Below are 17354 nucleotides of genomic sequence, written 5' to 3' on the forward strand. Positions count from 1 at the left end.
AAAAAAAAAAAAAAAAGCACCATGGCGTGTGAGCCCACTCGTGTCCGGCTGCTCTGCATGCTCTCGCTGACTTTCGGGTTCTTCGTGGTGGAGGTGGTGGTCAGCCGGATGACCTCGTCCCTGTCGATGCTGTCGGACTCCTTCCACATGCTGTCGGACGTGATCGCGCTGGTCGTGGCTCTGGTGGCGGTGCGGTTCGCCGAGAAGACCCATGCGACCAACAAGAACACCTTCGGCTGGATCCGGGCGGAGGTGATGGGGGCTCTGGTGAACGCCGTCTTCCTCACGGCGCTGTGCTTCACCATCGTGCTGGAGGCGGTGGAGCGCTTCACCGAGCCCCATGAGATCGAGAGCCCGCAGGTGGTGGCCGGGGTCGGGGCCGCGGGGCTCCTGATCAACCTGCTCGGGCTGTGCTTGTTCCACGGGCACGCCGGCGGAGGCCACGGACACTCCCACGGAGGTCACTCTCACGGCGGGAAGAACAAGAGGGGCAAAGCCGGCAAGTGCCAGAAGGCTGGGAACGGGTCTTCAGGAGAGGAGACCAACAACCTGGTGGCGAATCACAACAGCCCCGGTGATGTGAGGCCGAGAAATGGTAGAGTGGAGCTATTATTGTTGTTGTTTTTGTGTTGTTTTATTGTAAAACTTCACAATCTTGACTTTAATCGTGTTTTTTTGTTCACGTTTAAATGAATACTTGAGGTTCAAACTGTACAAACCCAGTGTGTCTTTGTGCCCTGCATGTAATCTGACAGCATGTGCTTAAACCTTATCTCCATTGTTAGCAGTCCAGATTGCATAAGAGTACATGAGTGTGTCTTCAGTGTGCCATGAGGGACACACTGCCTGAGTGACTAATCCTTATTGTTTCCTCTGTGACTGCGGCATTTAAGACATCTGTGTTTGTTATCAGATATTTGTTTGGGGGTTATTCGATCCACCCTCAGTGACACAAACGGGTAACAAGCCTCAAGTTTCACGCTTTGTGACACAGACAATCACAATCTGCTGTTTTTATAAACACAGATGAGTAAGAAACCTTGTTTTTTTTGTTTTTTTTTTTACACACACGTTAAAACTCGCAGCAGTGTCACATCTGTCAAAATTCCTGAAGCTCTTGTGTATTATTCCCACAGCTCACGATTTCCAGAAACCACAAGGTTAGACAGCCACACGCAGGCGTCAGGTTACAGCAGCAAAACACACAAACGGCCACACGTCCATCCGATGCGGTCAGATGAGAGTTTGATGTCCGCTCGACGACAGTAAAGCAACAGACCAACCCCCGATTAAAGCTTCCTCTGGCCGACTGCTGCTCCTTCTGTCCAAGCGCCCATCCTCCTCCTCCCTCATTAAAGGGTTAAACCCGTACAGAAGACCATGTCACCCTCACACTGTTATATTCCCTCCTCCTCCTCCTCCTCCTCCTGTAACGGAGGAGTCCACAGCCCCAGACACACAGTTAGTCGTTGGTGAATGACCCGGGGTGGGAAGCAAGCAGCCATTCCCACAGAGGTGTGCACGCTGCCTGCAAATGCTCATTAAAAATGTTGATGTAAATGTGTTTTTGTGGCGTTTAGGATCCCAGACGCTGTGTTTCTGTCATATAATCCAGCACGGCGGTCTGGTGTGTTCCTGTTTGTAGCCCCCGAGCTGTAAAAGCACAAACTCAGTCACAGTGAAAGCTGGAACAAAACAAAAAAAAACTTGTCTTGGATGTTAAATGTGTTCGTAAATTGCCCCCTAGTCTCCTCCACCAGCAGCTCCAACACCTGTCACCTGATAACAATGCAGCCTGACTTCTGTCTCCTTGTCTCCAGTTTCAGGTGGACACAGTTTATGAACCGGCTCCTGTTGAAAAGCATCTTCTTGGAAATCTTTTTTTTTTTTGTTGTTGCTGCGGGCGAATTTGTGCCAGCTTTGTTTTTGCACCGTAATCAGCTGGTTGTTGTTGTTATCGTTTGTTTTTCTGTAATTCCTCAAAGCACTGTTTGTATTTTAGTCACAGCTCATGAGCCGTCTGTGTATCTGTTGAAGTATCTCAGTGTCAAAGTCCAGCTGATTGTTAAACTTTGTTCCACTAAACTAAAACAACCTCTTTTTTTTTTATTTTCATCTTCAGAAATCAGCTGTAAAGACGGCACAGAGGTGCAGATGAACGGCAACACCCACTACGAGGAGATGGACCAAGACCACGACTCGTCGGCGCAGCTCAACATGCGCGGGGTCTTCCTGCACGTGCTGGGCGACGCCCTGGGCTCCGTCATCGTGGTCGTCAACTCTCTAATATTCACCTTCGTGTGGCAGCCCTGCGTCGCCGGCGAGATGTGCGTCAACCCGTGTGTCAACAGCCACAGCACCGACCACCAGCACGTCAACCACACGCTGGTCGACCTCCTGGAAGGGCCCACTATGTTGTCCACGAAGTTCGCCGGCCCCTGCTGGGTTCTCTACCTGGACCCCACGCTCTGCATCATCATGGTGGGCATTCTGCTGTACACCACCTACCCGCTGCTCAAAGAGTCGGCCCTCATCCTGCTGCAGACCGTGCCCAAGCAGATCAACATGCACCGGCTCAACGAGCGGCTGCTGGGTCTGGAAGGCGTCCTGGCCATCCACGAGCTGCACATCTGGCAGCTGGCCGGCAGCCGCATCATCGCCACAGCGCACATCAAGTGCCACGACCCCACGTCTTACATGGAGGTGGCCAAGCGCATCAAGGACTTCTTCCACGACGAGGGCATCCACGCCACCACCATCCAGCCCGAGTTCGTCACGTTCAGCTCGGAGTCTCGGGATTCCCTCTGTGAGCTCTCCTGTCGGACTCAGTGCGCTCCCAAGCTGTGCTGCGGCTCCGCGGACAAACAGAACTCTGATAAAAAGGCCAACAGTGACTGTAAGGCGGCGGCGTCCTCGGCCCTGGAGGTTATCAGCGAGACCCCGGAGCACGCCGCGGCCCTTCAGGTGTGCCCTCAGACGGGGGCCGAGGTTTCCATCCCGAGGGAGGTGGAGTCGTCTCTGTGAGACGGCGGGGGATAGAGAGAAAAAGAGGAGATGTTGAGAGGAAGAAACCACCACATCAGGCTAAAATCAGTGTCGTTATCCTGACCCATGGTTCTTTCCCGGCCCTGACGAGAAAATAATTTTCCTTTTTAACCTTTTTATTCTCTGTCATCGCCTCCTGTTGTGGCTGTAAAATCCCCCCTTAAAACACTGTTCATACATCTGAGCCGGTTCTTTTCATCTTCCCTCTCTCTCTCTCTCTCTGTACACTTATTTCCATTCCCTCCCCCTCTCTCCCGGCCTCTCCTCTTCCTCTCGGCCCCTCTCTTGTTGTCTGTTGCCCTGGCAGTATGGTGGTGATGCATGTTGGGGTTCACTGACCTTATCTCCTCCAGAACTGGAGCGAGGCCTGCATGAGTGTCCCTCATTAGCACCTTGTTGTGATGCGTCATCTCGTCCCATGGTGTTTCTGTGCCAAAGCTTCTCACTGCAGGACTGAAGGGATCTGAGAGACGCCCTCTCCTCCAAAAGGACACACTCAACACATGCAAGTCAGAGCACACATCACTAGGTTATTTTATTTAGCCTATGGACCTTGTTTGTTTTTTTGCGCAGGCTTTGAGCAGATCTATTTTCTTACCCTCTGGCCCTAAACGGAAGAGTATTGTATTGCATACTAATTTAAGTATTTAAGTTATTAGAAATTATCTATTTCTCTCTGTAGATGCTGTTTGTAATATTTAGTTTGGATTATAGAAACATTTTTGCAATTTTTTTCTGTCTTGAATTTTTTTGGACAGACCATCTATGCTGTAGTCAGTTTTTTTTTTTTTTTCAAATGTGATGTTTTATAATGATTCTGTTTCTCAAGACTTTTCTCTGGCCTTGACTCAGTTGTAATTGCAGTCATTAGTTGGATACAGAAGCCGTATCAACACCTCTCTCACCTTGCCTTTTAAATACAAACAAACTGCTGTGGTATAGCACTCGGTATGGTAGACACAGTGTAACGGAAAGTCTCGCAAATGGCACAGTCACCTAATTAAATGTTCATTCACAAATTTGATGCCTTGCAAGCCAGAGGGTTGGGTCTGTTGTGAAGAAATGAGCACTGTACGCCATTCTGAATAATGAAACACTATTCTCTGTACTGAATCTGTGCTGGAAAGCTTTCTGACGATGGCTGTCGATTTTAGTTTTAAAAAAGAAAAAGAGAAATCCTCATGAATGTGTTCGGCACAGTGTCACAATCCATGCTGAGGGAGTTTTTGTATTTCCAGGACGTTCTACTATGTGTGCATGACCAAACGGAGACCTGGTGGTCGACTCTGTAGGAGCTCCACTAAGAGCTCCAGTTGCTGCTTACCAGTACCTGCTGGTATCCCCCAACATTACTCATAACTGTGTAGGGAATGACTCATCTTATAGCTTTTCTGTCCTCTGATTTGGACAGCTGAGTAGGCTGTTTTTGCTGAATTGAAGTCCATATGGTGGCCTTTGAAATTTCACCAGATAACATTAAAAGGTGATCCATCAATGCGTTTTAGATTTCCACTCCTGATTAAATGTGTATGCAATATAGAACTATGTGCTGGGAAATGTATTTTGACGCGTTCCTTCATTTGTAATGTTCGGTCACTTTTATTCTGTGTCTTTTAAGACTTGAGCTCTATGTGCAAATTGAAAACAAGTGTTGTTGTTTTTTTAATTTTAGATATGACATGTCAACTGACGTGTTTTTGATATACTATATATCTACAGTACCTGTCCAATGTGTCATTGTGAAATAAAAAAATGGCTGTTTGGTACAGTTGATGAACCCAAATTTGTCTTTTGCCATATTCTTACTTTCTCTAACCTTTTTTTAGTCAAAATGAATCAGTGTTTTAATTTAATGTGGGGTACTTGGCAAGCAAGGAACTTTTCTACTTTTCCAAACAGACAGACAAAAGAAATTCTTTATGAGAAGACGAAAGGGGGGAAATCGAAGAGACAAAGTTTTAAAATCAAGAAAAAACCAAAGGAAACAAATGTTTAAAGATTAGATTTTAGAGATGATTCGGCTTCTCTGAGACTTTGTGTGTGTTTGAAAATCAACAATAGTTGAACATGATCATGTTTCATTTGATGTCCTTGCTCCAGGGCGGGGCCAGAAGGGGGTCTAGGAGTGGCACGGGCTCCTGGTGAGCCTTCCCTACCAGAGTCAGAAGATAGTTGGCTTATTAGTATCATAAATGGGCTACTGAATGGTCCTACTGGGTTCAGGTCCAGTGTCCCTGCTCGCTGTATGAAGAGAATGATAACATAGAGACGCACACAAACAGACAAAAAAGGTCAGAGATGCAAAACTACCACAGAAATAAAAAAAATGACCTCAAAGAGACACTAAAGGTCAACAAAGAGAGAAAAACTAAATTGAGATTTACAAGTAGAAAGAGAAACAAAATGTCCACAAATAGACACAAAACAACCAGAAACACCTCCATGTTGTTTGTAGTCATTGTGTGTCATCGAAGTTTCTGAGCGGTGGGGACTTTTTACTTTCTCATACTCCGTTTATGTCTGTAGGTTGTTTGGAGTTACAAATAAAAGTTAGTGACATAGTTTCCTGTTAGAATATTTAAATATGTTTACATGACATTCATGTATTGCACTAGAAAAAAATCTCTAACTATTAATAAGGTATTATTGCAAAGAACCAGGTCTTTAAATCTGTCTTAACACATTTTTACTCATTTTACAAATGAGCCCCCCCTCCTTCTTTGTGGGACCATGTGATGCCTTGTATGTCAAAAAGTGACAAGGAGCCAACGGTGAGAAACTGAATCTGGTGTAACTTGTGATCTTTGTGATCTGTGTTTAGTTTCTGTTAAAAGTCTTGAATGAATTAGCGGTGTCTTTCTAACGGTGCCAATCCAAACTTTTGATCTGTTGTTGACTTTTGCCTATTAAATCCACTTTAGCCATAGAAGTGTGAAGGAGATTATAGAGGAGATTTGGGCTGAAAGAAGCAGGGGTTGCGCACAGGTCGGCTTAACTTTATTACACTCAGCCTACATTCCTGTTTCCTGTAAAAGTCCAACTGAAAATAAGATGCATGCTTTTATCTCTGCTACAGCGTGGATATCAGTATATCACTACCTGACAGTGAAACTACAATACAACTGTTTTATTGCAGTTGTGTACTACTTAATAAAAGGCTGGACTTTTTAATCTACAACAACCTGATCTTATAAAAACATTGCTGTTAATAAATTAGTTCTAAAAACCCTATTTCGCAGTGCAGTAAGAATATTTCAACCTTTTTTCATTCAAATCATTAAAAATATTCAAGAAATTAGTGTTTGAATCCTGAAACAATGAATAATAAAGCACAGTCGATGCACTAGAATTATTAAAAAGCTGATTTTAGAAATTAATTTGATGTTTTTTTCCCATGTTATCAAAAAAAAAGACTCAATTCCTGACTAGAATTTCTTCACTGAACAATGCATCATATTCTGGATGCAGAATAATCAACAAAATATGCACAACAAGTAGAATCAATGTAATATTTCCCTCTGAAATCTAGTGGAGTTAAAGTATGAAGTAGCATAAAATGGAAAAGGGAGTTTTTCTTTGCCACTGTCGCTACGTGCTCAAATTGTCGGGTGTCTGTAAATAATTGTGTAAACTCTCCTCTACAGAGATAACAAGGTGAGAACAAGCAGATGTAAAGGTACATGGATGATGATCCAGTCTGTAAGTCCAACAGGATATTTGTGGTTCGTGTCTTCTGGTCAAACTACAAAAACCTCAGACTGCAGCTGAGCAATAATGATGGTTAGAAGTAAATCTGATGTACTAAGTGTGAGTCAGTAGTGGAGCTTTGTCATGCTGCAATTACACAAGTCCATAATTACAGCATTTCACAACTCCTCTCCTCTCTGTAAAGGAGTGGTTACAGGCTGGAGTCTGTGGCTGAGTTTCAGTGGAAGTCCGGTGTGGCTGCTGACTGTGAATGTGTGGCTGACGGAGCGGCCGACGGCCCGACGGGACTTATGTAAGAGGCCCCGGGGCATTCCAAAGGCAACAAGCACGGGGCTCTACCCAGCATTCCTCAGTGCTGCCGGCCCACTCTCTCCTCACTTTCTGTCCCTTTTTCATGTGGACATGAGGTCCGCGTGCACAGAGCAGCTCTCTCTTTCTGTCCCTTTTTTTGTGAAGGTCAGGTGTTTCTTTTGCACCTCAACTGCTGCAACATTATGTGCAAACAGTAAAGTGTGTCTGCCTGCATCCACTGCTGACATCTAAGGTTCATACATCCCCCAGTTTGTGCCTCTCATGTATTATTAACCCTATATCCTAAATTATGTTCATCTACAACTAATGTAAAACAGCAAATATGTTTTAAAGGGAAACACAAATCCAGATTATATTAATGCTGATTAACATACCTGGTTTAAGATTAGTAGGTTGGTCACGGTTAGGCAAAGATCATGGTCTTTGTTTAATACACGAACGGTCAGCTGTAAATTAAACCAGGAGATACGACTGTTAATCAACACTGAACCAAAACCACAATCTTTCCTGAGGTTGTATGATTATATTTAAGTCACAGTGCTAGCATCTGATTTTCAGAACGAAAATTAACCGTAAATCTTTGAAAAAAAACACAATTGTACATGTACATGTTGAACCGCCATGTTTCTACAGTAGCCCAGAACAGACAAACGAAACGCTGGCTCTAGACGGGGCTGTTTGGGCCATTGATTCTCCTTCACACTCAGAAGAGGAGGATGAGCAATCTGCAAACTAAACTACTGGATCAGTAAATGCTACACACTGGCCCTTTAAACAAACAAACACAATTTGTGCGATGAAAAAAGTCCCGTGCCAGACGTCTAACAATAGGACGGTCATAACAATAAAGCATCACATAACTGCTGTACCAAAGCCAAAACACTGGTCTGACCCTACAGTGTGTGTGTGTGTGTGTGTGTGTGTGTGTGTGTGGCCATCTGTCTCCCCGGCTTTGTCTCTGGGATTTTCTAACATTGTGAGCAGGAACATGAGGCTGAGTTCAGGGGGGGCGAACACTAGCTGGACTTGGAAGGTTAGAGGTCACTCTGCTGGTAAATGGGTTCACCTTTGCCGACACAGCGTTTGTAGGTGCGGCCACATGCTAAAACTCTGAAGTCAGGAGAACAGGACACAAAAAAAGGCCCCATTATTGTATGTGAAACTTAGCCTGCAGTATGTGTCCATGTTCGTGAAAGATATGCAGGCAATATTTGAAAAACCTGAGTTTATAAATGCTGATTTTGTTCCCTTTGGACTGAGCCAGGCTAGCTGTTTCTTAATGTTTCCGGTCTTTGTGCTAAGCTAAGCCAATCGGCTCCTGCCTGTAGCTTGATGCGCGAGTGGTATCAAACCTTTCAGCTAACTATTGCTTTAAAGACGCTATCTACTTAAAATATCAGCTACGTCACATAAAAGAATATTTTAAGAGAATTTTTCCTTTTTCTTAACATAAATAAACCGTTAAATTGGTTTATTGAAAAAATGCATTGTCATAAAAAGACAGTGATGCAACTACTCTGAATGAAGTCTTTAAACACTCAATATTATAATGTATTGTGCAACATTTTACACATAGAATTTGAACGCTGAGACAACATGGTACAAAAAAAGGGGGATTTCAGACACATTTGTCCTGTTACAATCAAAACGGGAACGAAACTGACAGTGAAAGTGACTGTTGTAGCTGCAATCACTGACCTCTGAGCTTTGTTTAGAGAGAAAGAGCCCACTGTGTCATAAAGTCCCATTTACAGACCACAGGCTGAGGGTTCACTGCTGCTCATGGAGTCCAGGAGCTGAACTGTTGCCTAAACTTTCACCAAAACATTTCTGCTCCTAAAGGCCTGATATATTAAACTCTTTTGACTTTTACATTGAAGTAGAAGTTACATTTATAGCCTAATAATAATATAATAATAACAACATATCCAACTGTAGATGCCTGCTGGACAGAGGTGGCAAAAGTAAATACGTTCTTTACTCAAGTAGAAGTACAGATACTTGTTTAAAAAAGTACTGATTTAACTTCTTTACTTTAGTAAAAGTGAAAAGATACAGACTTTACCTTTAAATGTAAAAGTAGATACTCTCTTGGTTTCTCTGCTACTGAAACTTTAAATAGGGTCGAATCTCACACTTTTGTCTGATGTTGGGAAGGCAATAATAATAATAATAAGTAGCAATATCATCAAAACCCTCAAAGGGATTGAAACTAAAGTAATAAGCCTGTTTTAAAATTGTGAGAATAGAAAGATATTTATGTGTAAATGTAGAAAGTAAAATGAAAAAGTTCTCAGAAAAATAAATACAATAAATAAATCAATATAAAGTAGATAAAAAACAACTTAAATACAGTAACACAGTGTTTGTACTTTAAACTATGTTCTGGCTGTTATTCTTTAAATGTTTGTGGAGTCAAACATTGATTGGTGTTCTGACAGGTTTTCTTTTAATGAAACAAACACAGAAATACTGAACTGAAACACAAGCGGTGCCAGAAAGCAGAACTTTTAATTTTGAATAATTTCTGTTGTGTGCGTCAGTCGGTGTGGAGGCTGCAAAGATGAACTGATGACTAAGACTTTAATGGATGACGCTTATAGCTTGTTTCACTTCCTTTGTTCTGCACTCTCAATGGCAATTTTCTTTTCTTTATTAAATTTAGGGGCTTTTTAATAACTGAACTAAAACTGTACCATAATTTTTGTTCCTTTTTAGTGATTTTATCACTTTTTCATGATGGTTGTTGCCCTGATGTGTCTCCATGGATGTCAGTCACCACTTTAAACCAGACTGAAATATCTCAACAACTATTAAATGGATTGTATGCAATCCATTTAATGGTGGTTGAAATACATGGAGTGAAACTAAATTGAATGAATATGATTAATAAAGGGAAAATAAACAAAGAGTTTTCTGATGCTATCGTGCTGACATTTCACCAAAATTCTACTTGGATCCTTTTTTATGAATTACTTATCCTGTCATTGATAATAATTTAATACAATTGTGATGAGGCATGAAAGTTCCTCCGCCTCTGGAGGGAAACACCCCATTGAACCACTGCACTAAGATCTTAACCATAGTAAACATTATCTGCTAAACGTCAGCATGTTAGCATTGACATGAGCTGAGGACTCTTGGTCAGTCCCTCAAAGATTTTGCAGGCTTATTTGGGATTGTTGTTTAAAATGCCTGATTTCATGGCAGCTTTCATGAAAAACTGTGATTCATGTTTTAATGTTTTTAGCTGTGATTGTTGTTTAGATTATTATTTTTCTGTATAATACATTAAAAATTCCTGTGAGAATAAAATCCCACTGTCTGAACAGAGTAAATGTGAGACATTAGTTTTCTGCAACTTCACAACCACAAACAAGGACGTGAGTTTGGTGACGTGTAAAACTACAATGATTACGCAGATTTCACAGGAATTAATTGAATTTACATTAATTATTGTGATTCCTGGAGGGTCTTGTTCATTAACTGCTGCCTTTGTATTTGAAATGTCCTAAACAAATGTCTTTACCTCTGTATGAATATTTCCTTTTAATTAGTTCCACCAAGAGTTAAAAGTGATTTCTGCAATCAAAATATAAATGAGTAATTTGAATAATTATGTGTTAGTTGTTAATCGTAAAACAAAACAAACACACATCCCCCCAAAAAAGAGAAAGAAATTCAAGCTACTTGAGAATGAGACAATGAGATTTTAATACAAACACACATTTTGGACAATCTGAGGCAGGAATTAGACGAGGATGTCGCTTACAAACTCCCCCACACTGCTCGCCTTAATCTGACCACATGGCAGGTTTGTGCCCACAGAATACGTCTTAGAGAGAGATTAGGAGGAAGAGGATGTTAACCAGCTGGTGATGATGATGATGATGAAGATGATAATGACAAGTCCTTAAAACCTAATGTAACACTGCTGCATTGAAAGTAGTACTTACAGTAGTAGTACAGTAAAAGTAGTACAGTAAAAATCAATAATTATTAGTATAAGTATTAGTATAAGTATTAAAATGTATCATTGAATGATTTAATGCACCAGAAAGTCTTTTATTCCCAGTGTTCTATTTTAATGTTTTCAGGTCGTCTGAAGGATCACATACCGCTCTACTGACAGAGAAAACTATATAACTCTGTAACTCTTTTTAACATAAAATATGAAATTTGACATTTTGGGAAATAAGCATTCTTGTTGAGAGTTAGAGGAGAAACTCAATACCACTCAAATGTCTTTATCTTTCTATAAATATGAAGCTACCGTTAGCAGCAGCTTGTCTTAGCTTAGCATAAAGACTGGAAACCTTGCCTGGCTCAGTCAAATGGTTAAAAAAACATCTCTAAAACTCACTAATTAACAGGTTATATGTTTATTTAATGTGTACAAACAGGACCACTGTTGGCCAATTGGATGCCATAAGTGTGATTGCTTTGTGGTGCAATATAATATAATATACACAGATTAAATAAACAAGATATATATATATAAATATATCCCCCAAGAAAAGATCATTACAATATTTAATTGATTGTAGTTTTTCACATTAGACTCACACACACACAATAGAAATGTCCTGAACTGAATTAGAATTTATATTTGAAATATATCTAAATATTGTTTTTATGGCAGCAATAGTAAAGTTTACAACAGCAAAATCAATATAAACTCAATAATATCTCACAGTTCTCATCTAACTCTCAGTGAGACAGCATCTTTTCCAGCATGTCGATCAATTCCTCAAACTCAAACCACTTACTGGCTTTTTCTGGGATTTTAACCACATCTTGCAACCTTCCGGAGCAGATAGAGTTTGTCCATTTGTAAGGGACGTAGCTCGGTTATCATGACCTGTGAAGTGGAGATAAAATAAGATCAAAATAAAGCTGTTCACCATCTGATGTGTTTTAAAATTATAATCCTGCTAAATAATCCCCATTCTTACTTAATATAACTGTAATCTGATTATGTTACTGTGTACTATGTAACTGTAATGGATTACGGTAAAAAATGTTGGGTATCCTGATTACGTAACTCACTTACATGTAATCTGTTACTCCCCAAGTACTGTCTACAACCCCTCACCTGACTATCATAACATCAGTATTTGAATATCGATCCCATGGCATGTTAAATAAGTATAAGTAAGTATATATATATATATATATAAGTATTGTACAGCTGATGATGATGATGATGGTATGTCTGCCTTCATCGCTTCTATTAAAGCACACGTCAGTGAGTATGGGTCATGTAGCTGAAGGGGAGGAAGTGAGCGACATTACAATGTTGTTTCCTCTTTGTACAATAAAACAAGTGACAAATCAAACCTGGTATTTTCTCATTCAGTGAATGAAGGTGTCTGCGGGGGAAAGACTTCGGGTTAATGTTTCACTGTGACTGTACCGCCACTCGCCAACCTCTTAGACTTTGATCATGGAGGTGAGTGGGTTCAACCAGCAATAATGAATTCCTCACTGATAAAAAAAGAGAGTTAACAACTCCAGGAAGAAGAGAAGGAGAAGATCAACACCAAACACTCTCTCCCATTCAGCGATTATGCAATCTGCATACAGTGAAGATAAATGACATCTTTTAACAACCGTTATCAGCAAGTGGAGCATGTGTGCGGAGGACTGCAGCAGCTCTTCACGTTACAAGAACACAGAAGAAAGTTAAATATTATCAGGATTGTTGAATATTTAAGTTTGACTGATTGTTGCCAACTTTCTATGCAGATGACACAGAAGGCTGATAAAACTGTCCTCTGTGATCTTTTTGTCTGTCTTTGTGTGATATTCACTCATAATATCATTATAAAAGACTTTGTTTCACTATTTATACAAAAAAAATGGAAAAGGAAAAAGTCTATTTATATGTTAGGTGATATTATTCAAGGTATTTTTTGTACCATATCTATGCGTATCATTGTATGTATAAATGTATGAGTATTAAATTTAAATAAATACTATATGAAAGCCCCACATCAGAACTGGTTTTAAGTTATGTTACTACAAATACAAAATGCTCAGTGTAATCACAGATTAATAAAAAGTGTAGCGGATTATAAATATAAAGTAACAAGATGGAAATAATTAAGTTATTTAAGTCAGTTACACTCCACCACAGTTCTTATAATGAGTAGTTTTTATCTACAGACGCAGCAGGGTCTCCTTCCATGGAGGCCGCCATGTTGAGCAGCCATGTTTCTACAGTAGCCCAGAAGGAACAAATCAAGCACCGGTTCTAGGGTCTGTGTGCTTTGTGGACACAATCTGTTTCCCAACTATGATTTTTATAAACAGGGAAAGAAGAAACATAAAGCGACGAAACAAAAAACTACTTGTTTTGTGTCTCAAAATGTATAAATGGAAGTCGGGAAACAGCTTGTTTCGCCATTTCTGTTTTTACAATTCAAAACACAAATCCATTGGTTCTAAAGTGAACTGATTATCAAGATTGAGCCTCTATTTTTCACTTGTTTTACGCTTGGAAGAGGAGGGTGAAGCGCTCTGCAACACACTGGTCCTTTAATAAACAAAATATAAAATTAATTACCTGATAAACAAAATAATTCTATAAAATATAATGATCATTTGTTGCTCAGGCCTAAATCAGTGACTACTCTGGTGTGTCGTGTTCAAAAGCCGTTCAGTTTTTGCTGTTACACAATGTGTTTACTGCTCGTCTTCTCTCTCTTCTCTCCCGGATTTCCTCCTCCTCCTCCAGCTCACAGATTTTTATGGTTCGCATTTATCTTTGGAAACAAGCACACAGTCAAATGCTGCTGTTGTACCTCATCCCTCCCCCACACTGAAACACACACACACACACACACACACACACACACACACACACAAACACAGCATTATCACAAGGATGTGTGTAATAACTGACAAGAGGAATTATGTGAAAACAGCAGTCTCACTGCCGGCAGTGCTCTCCCTCTCCTCATGAGCACAGCACATAACTGATTCATTTGGTTTTGATATGATCCCCTCCTACACAGATATATACACACACATCTGCCTAGTAAGATATAATTAAATAGAAACATCTTTCACACTCATTTTCTTCCTCCCTACCCTCTGTGTATGGGTTGCTGTGAACCACATTCGATGCCGATTTTGGCCGTTTTTAGCCACACTAGCAGCGGCTGTAAGGATGGAAATAGTTTGTCACTTCAGGTCCAGACTCAGAATATCCACATGACTATTTAAAGGATATACAGACATTCCTGGTCCCAAGAGAATGAATCATACTGAATACTGAACTATTGGACTTATTGTTATGTTTAGTAGAGACATTTAGGGTTTGTCCTCCTCTTTAGGCTTTTCACTCCATCATCATGTTATAATCCAATGGATTCAAAGGATTTGACCAATACTATGGATGTATAGCCTAGCTGAACTATGGCTCCTTCTGTCCAATAAGAGTTACTCACCTGGTGCATTGGCCCAGAATATTAGCTTCCACATGTACTTCCAGGGGTGTGCTCCCATCGACTTCACATTGTTTAAAACCTCAATGGCTCAAACATTCATAACATACTGACTCATAATTGACCTTGTTTGCAGTTTGTGTCCACAGTTTTCTTTGCCTGCCCACTGGCTGCCTCTGTGTTTACACTGAAAACAAAGGAGGCGTTGGCTGCACCTCTGAAAGCATCTTTAGTCTTGTTCCAAAATCAAGAATCAACTTTCAGGATCAACATTTAAGCTGACGTGGGCAAAACGTCCAATCTACAATATGGCAACTGGGCAAACTCCACCTGCTGATGGACTTCATATCCATACTCCAGAGCAGCTACTAGTGGACCTTGAGACTGTAAGGTAAAGAATAAACTTCACATCTTAACATTAGTGATTTTGGACATTGTACCTTTTTTTTATATTACGATCTAATATTAAATGTAGAAAAAGTTCAGTTTTTGTTTGTTGGTTGGTGAAATGCAGGGAAAACTGGTATCGAACCAACATGGATTACAGGATATATATTATTTAAATGTTTTATCAGGAATTAAACAGATTCAACACATTTGTTAGAGATACACACAATAAATGTGTTCTTGGACTCTTCTGTGTTCATTCTAACGTCAGAATATAAATATCTATAAAGAATGTGGTGAACATTTATGTTTGTTAGTGTTAAATGTAATTCTAATAGATTAATCATTAAGGAGAGTGAATGTCGGGATGCTCTCCATGTCTGGTGACGTTTGGCTGATTTGTGGTTCATCGTATACATTAAAAGTGATGTCATTCCACAATTATAAGCCACAGGAGAACCAGTGGATCTAACCTGGTTATAGACAAACTGGGACAACTGAGCAGAGAAATGTTCACCAGCTGGAAACCAGTTTGGTGTCTTTTCTTACATTTATTCACAAACCAGACCTGGAGCTTCTGAGCAACAAGAACAGTCTTTATTTGTCTTTTCTTCAGTTCAGTCTCCTCATGATGAGTAGACAGGCACACTGTTTGGAGCCACTCCTCTGATGTCTGCAGCTGCTGTCCCAGCATGCACTGGGTGGAAGCCCATCAGAGGGAACATACACATCAACATACAGTTCACACCCTCCGTGCCTGACTCTCATGTGTTTGAAATGTGTGACAGAGGAAACTCTGGTGAACATGCAAAAATAATTCTTCTTGCTTTCATGAGACAATGTCAACAACCAAACCACCAATAACTTTAAATTAATTAACGTGTGTGTATGTAAAGGAGAATTACTGCTGATATAAAGCTCAGAACATTATTATCATTATTCTGAACTATTCTTGAGAATAATAGCATTTTGTGGGGTTGGGGTTAGTTGACTCCTTTACCACCCTGTTACCTTCATTCTAGAGCTGAAACAATTAGACAATTAGATAAGAAGATTGTTTGCTGGTTTTCTTAGTCTTGTAGGATAGTAAACTGAATGTTTTGAGAGACCGAACAAGCATTTAAATGTCAACTGTGGCTCTGGGTAACTATGATAAGCATTTTCACTATTTTCCGACATAAAATGATTATTTAGATTAGATTAATCAATAATCTGCAGATGAATACGTTATAAATAATCATTAATCAGCCTCCAAATCAACACAGGGAAAACCAAGGAGATGGTGGTGGATTTCCGCAGGCGCAGTCAGTTTTGTTCGGTCTGTTTTTACCCGTAAGAGAGGTGTGTCCAGGTGTGGGTTACAGAAGCAATAATAGTGGGGTTGTGAGAACGACAGTTGATAAGAGACAATATGTTGTCAGTCCTCCACAGTTAAACCGCACTAATTGGACAGTGGCAGCGTTCAGGTATCAGAGTTTAAGGGTTCGAGCTAATAAATGATGGATAAGATATGCCTGTTTATTGTGTTTCCCACAATGCGGAAATGTCCGGGGATGTTGCAGCAGCGCAAAGTGGGATAGAGAATAATAAAACAGTATACAAACAGTAAGAGTAGGAGAAAATTAGTAAATAAAAAACACTATTTACAAGAGAAAGAAAAAGTAAGAATCTACCAAACAGCAACAAGATAACCACAATAAATAGTACAAACAGTAGCAGCAGCAGTTGCACATGGGCAAATAGATTTGCACAGGTGAAGATTGCCACATTGTTAATGGGGGGGAGGGGAGAATCTACCTGGGAGCAGTGCCTGGTTGTGTAAACAGGTCTGACTAGCAGCAGGGAAGGAAGGATCTACGACAATCTCTTCTTCACAGCATTGGTTCCGCGTGACAGCCGAGTCTGGTCACTGAAGGAGCTGCTCCCAGGCTGCAGTCGACTGGTGTCCTGCCATGGGGTGGCGGAGGAGCGACTCTCGCTCCATCAGTGATGATAGCTTTTGCTAGTCATCCCTCCCCTCTCTCCCACCACCTGCAGCTGAGCTGAGGGGCGCACACCCAGGACAGAGCCTGGCCCTTCTTGGCTCCAGGCTTTGCTCGACGCTCTCCTCTCCTGTCGGCCTGCCGGCCCATGGCTGCGTGCTCCAGCGCCACCTCTCCAAAGAAATGGCGATGCCACACCAGGCCGGGCCGGGGGCGCGGCGGGGCGCGGGGGCGGGGCGTCAGAAGCTGACCTCAGGAGCGTCTGTCCCTGCCCCTCCACAAGGACCTGAGTTTCCGGAGCAGGATAGAGGTCTGCTCTGGCCTTTCTGTGATAAAGTGCGGATGAATGTTATGAGTCCAGTCCAGTTTTAGGGTTGTTCAGCGTGAACACCCGGTACTTGTAAGAGTCTACTCTCCTGCTATGTCCGATACCCAGAGGGTGTTCACGCGGTGCCGGGGGGGGGCGTGA

General features: G+C 41.2%; 1 protein-coding gene across 1 annotated transcript; it reads left to right on the plus strand.

The window, feature by feature from the left end:
* Window positions 1–6: 6 nt before the first annotated feature.
* slc30a1a (solute carrier family 30 member 1a) lies at window positions 7–4822 on the plus strand. Its single transcript, XM_035678976.1, has 2 exons — window positions 7–595; window positions 2123–4822. The coding sequence occupies exons 1-2, from the start codon at window positions 22–24 to the stop codon at window positions 3022–3024; spliced, it is 1476 nt and encodes a 491-aa protein (XP_035534869.1). The 5' UTR covers window positions 7–21; the 3' UTR covers window positions 3025–4822.
* Window positions 4823–17354: the final 12532 nt, after the last annotated feature.

This window comes from Morone saxatilis, unplaced genomic scaffold (genome assembly GCF_004916995.1).
Source record: "Morone saxatilis isolate NCDOM2014 unplaced genomic scaffold, NCSU_SB_2.0 Contig7, whole genome shotgun sequence".
Classification (NCBI taxonomy): Eukaryota; Metazoa; Chordata; class Actinopteri; family Moronidae; genus Morone; species Morone saxatilis.

Coding starts and splice junctions, on each gene's coding strand:
- slc30a1a (XM_035678976.1), top strand. CDS start 22: ATGGCGTGTGAGCCCACTCGTGTCCGGCTGCTCTGCATGCTCTCGCTG. Junction 596..2,122: donor TGATGTGAGGCCGAGAAATG/GTAGAGTGGAGC, acceptor TTTCATCTTCAG/AAATCAGCTGTAAAGACGGC.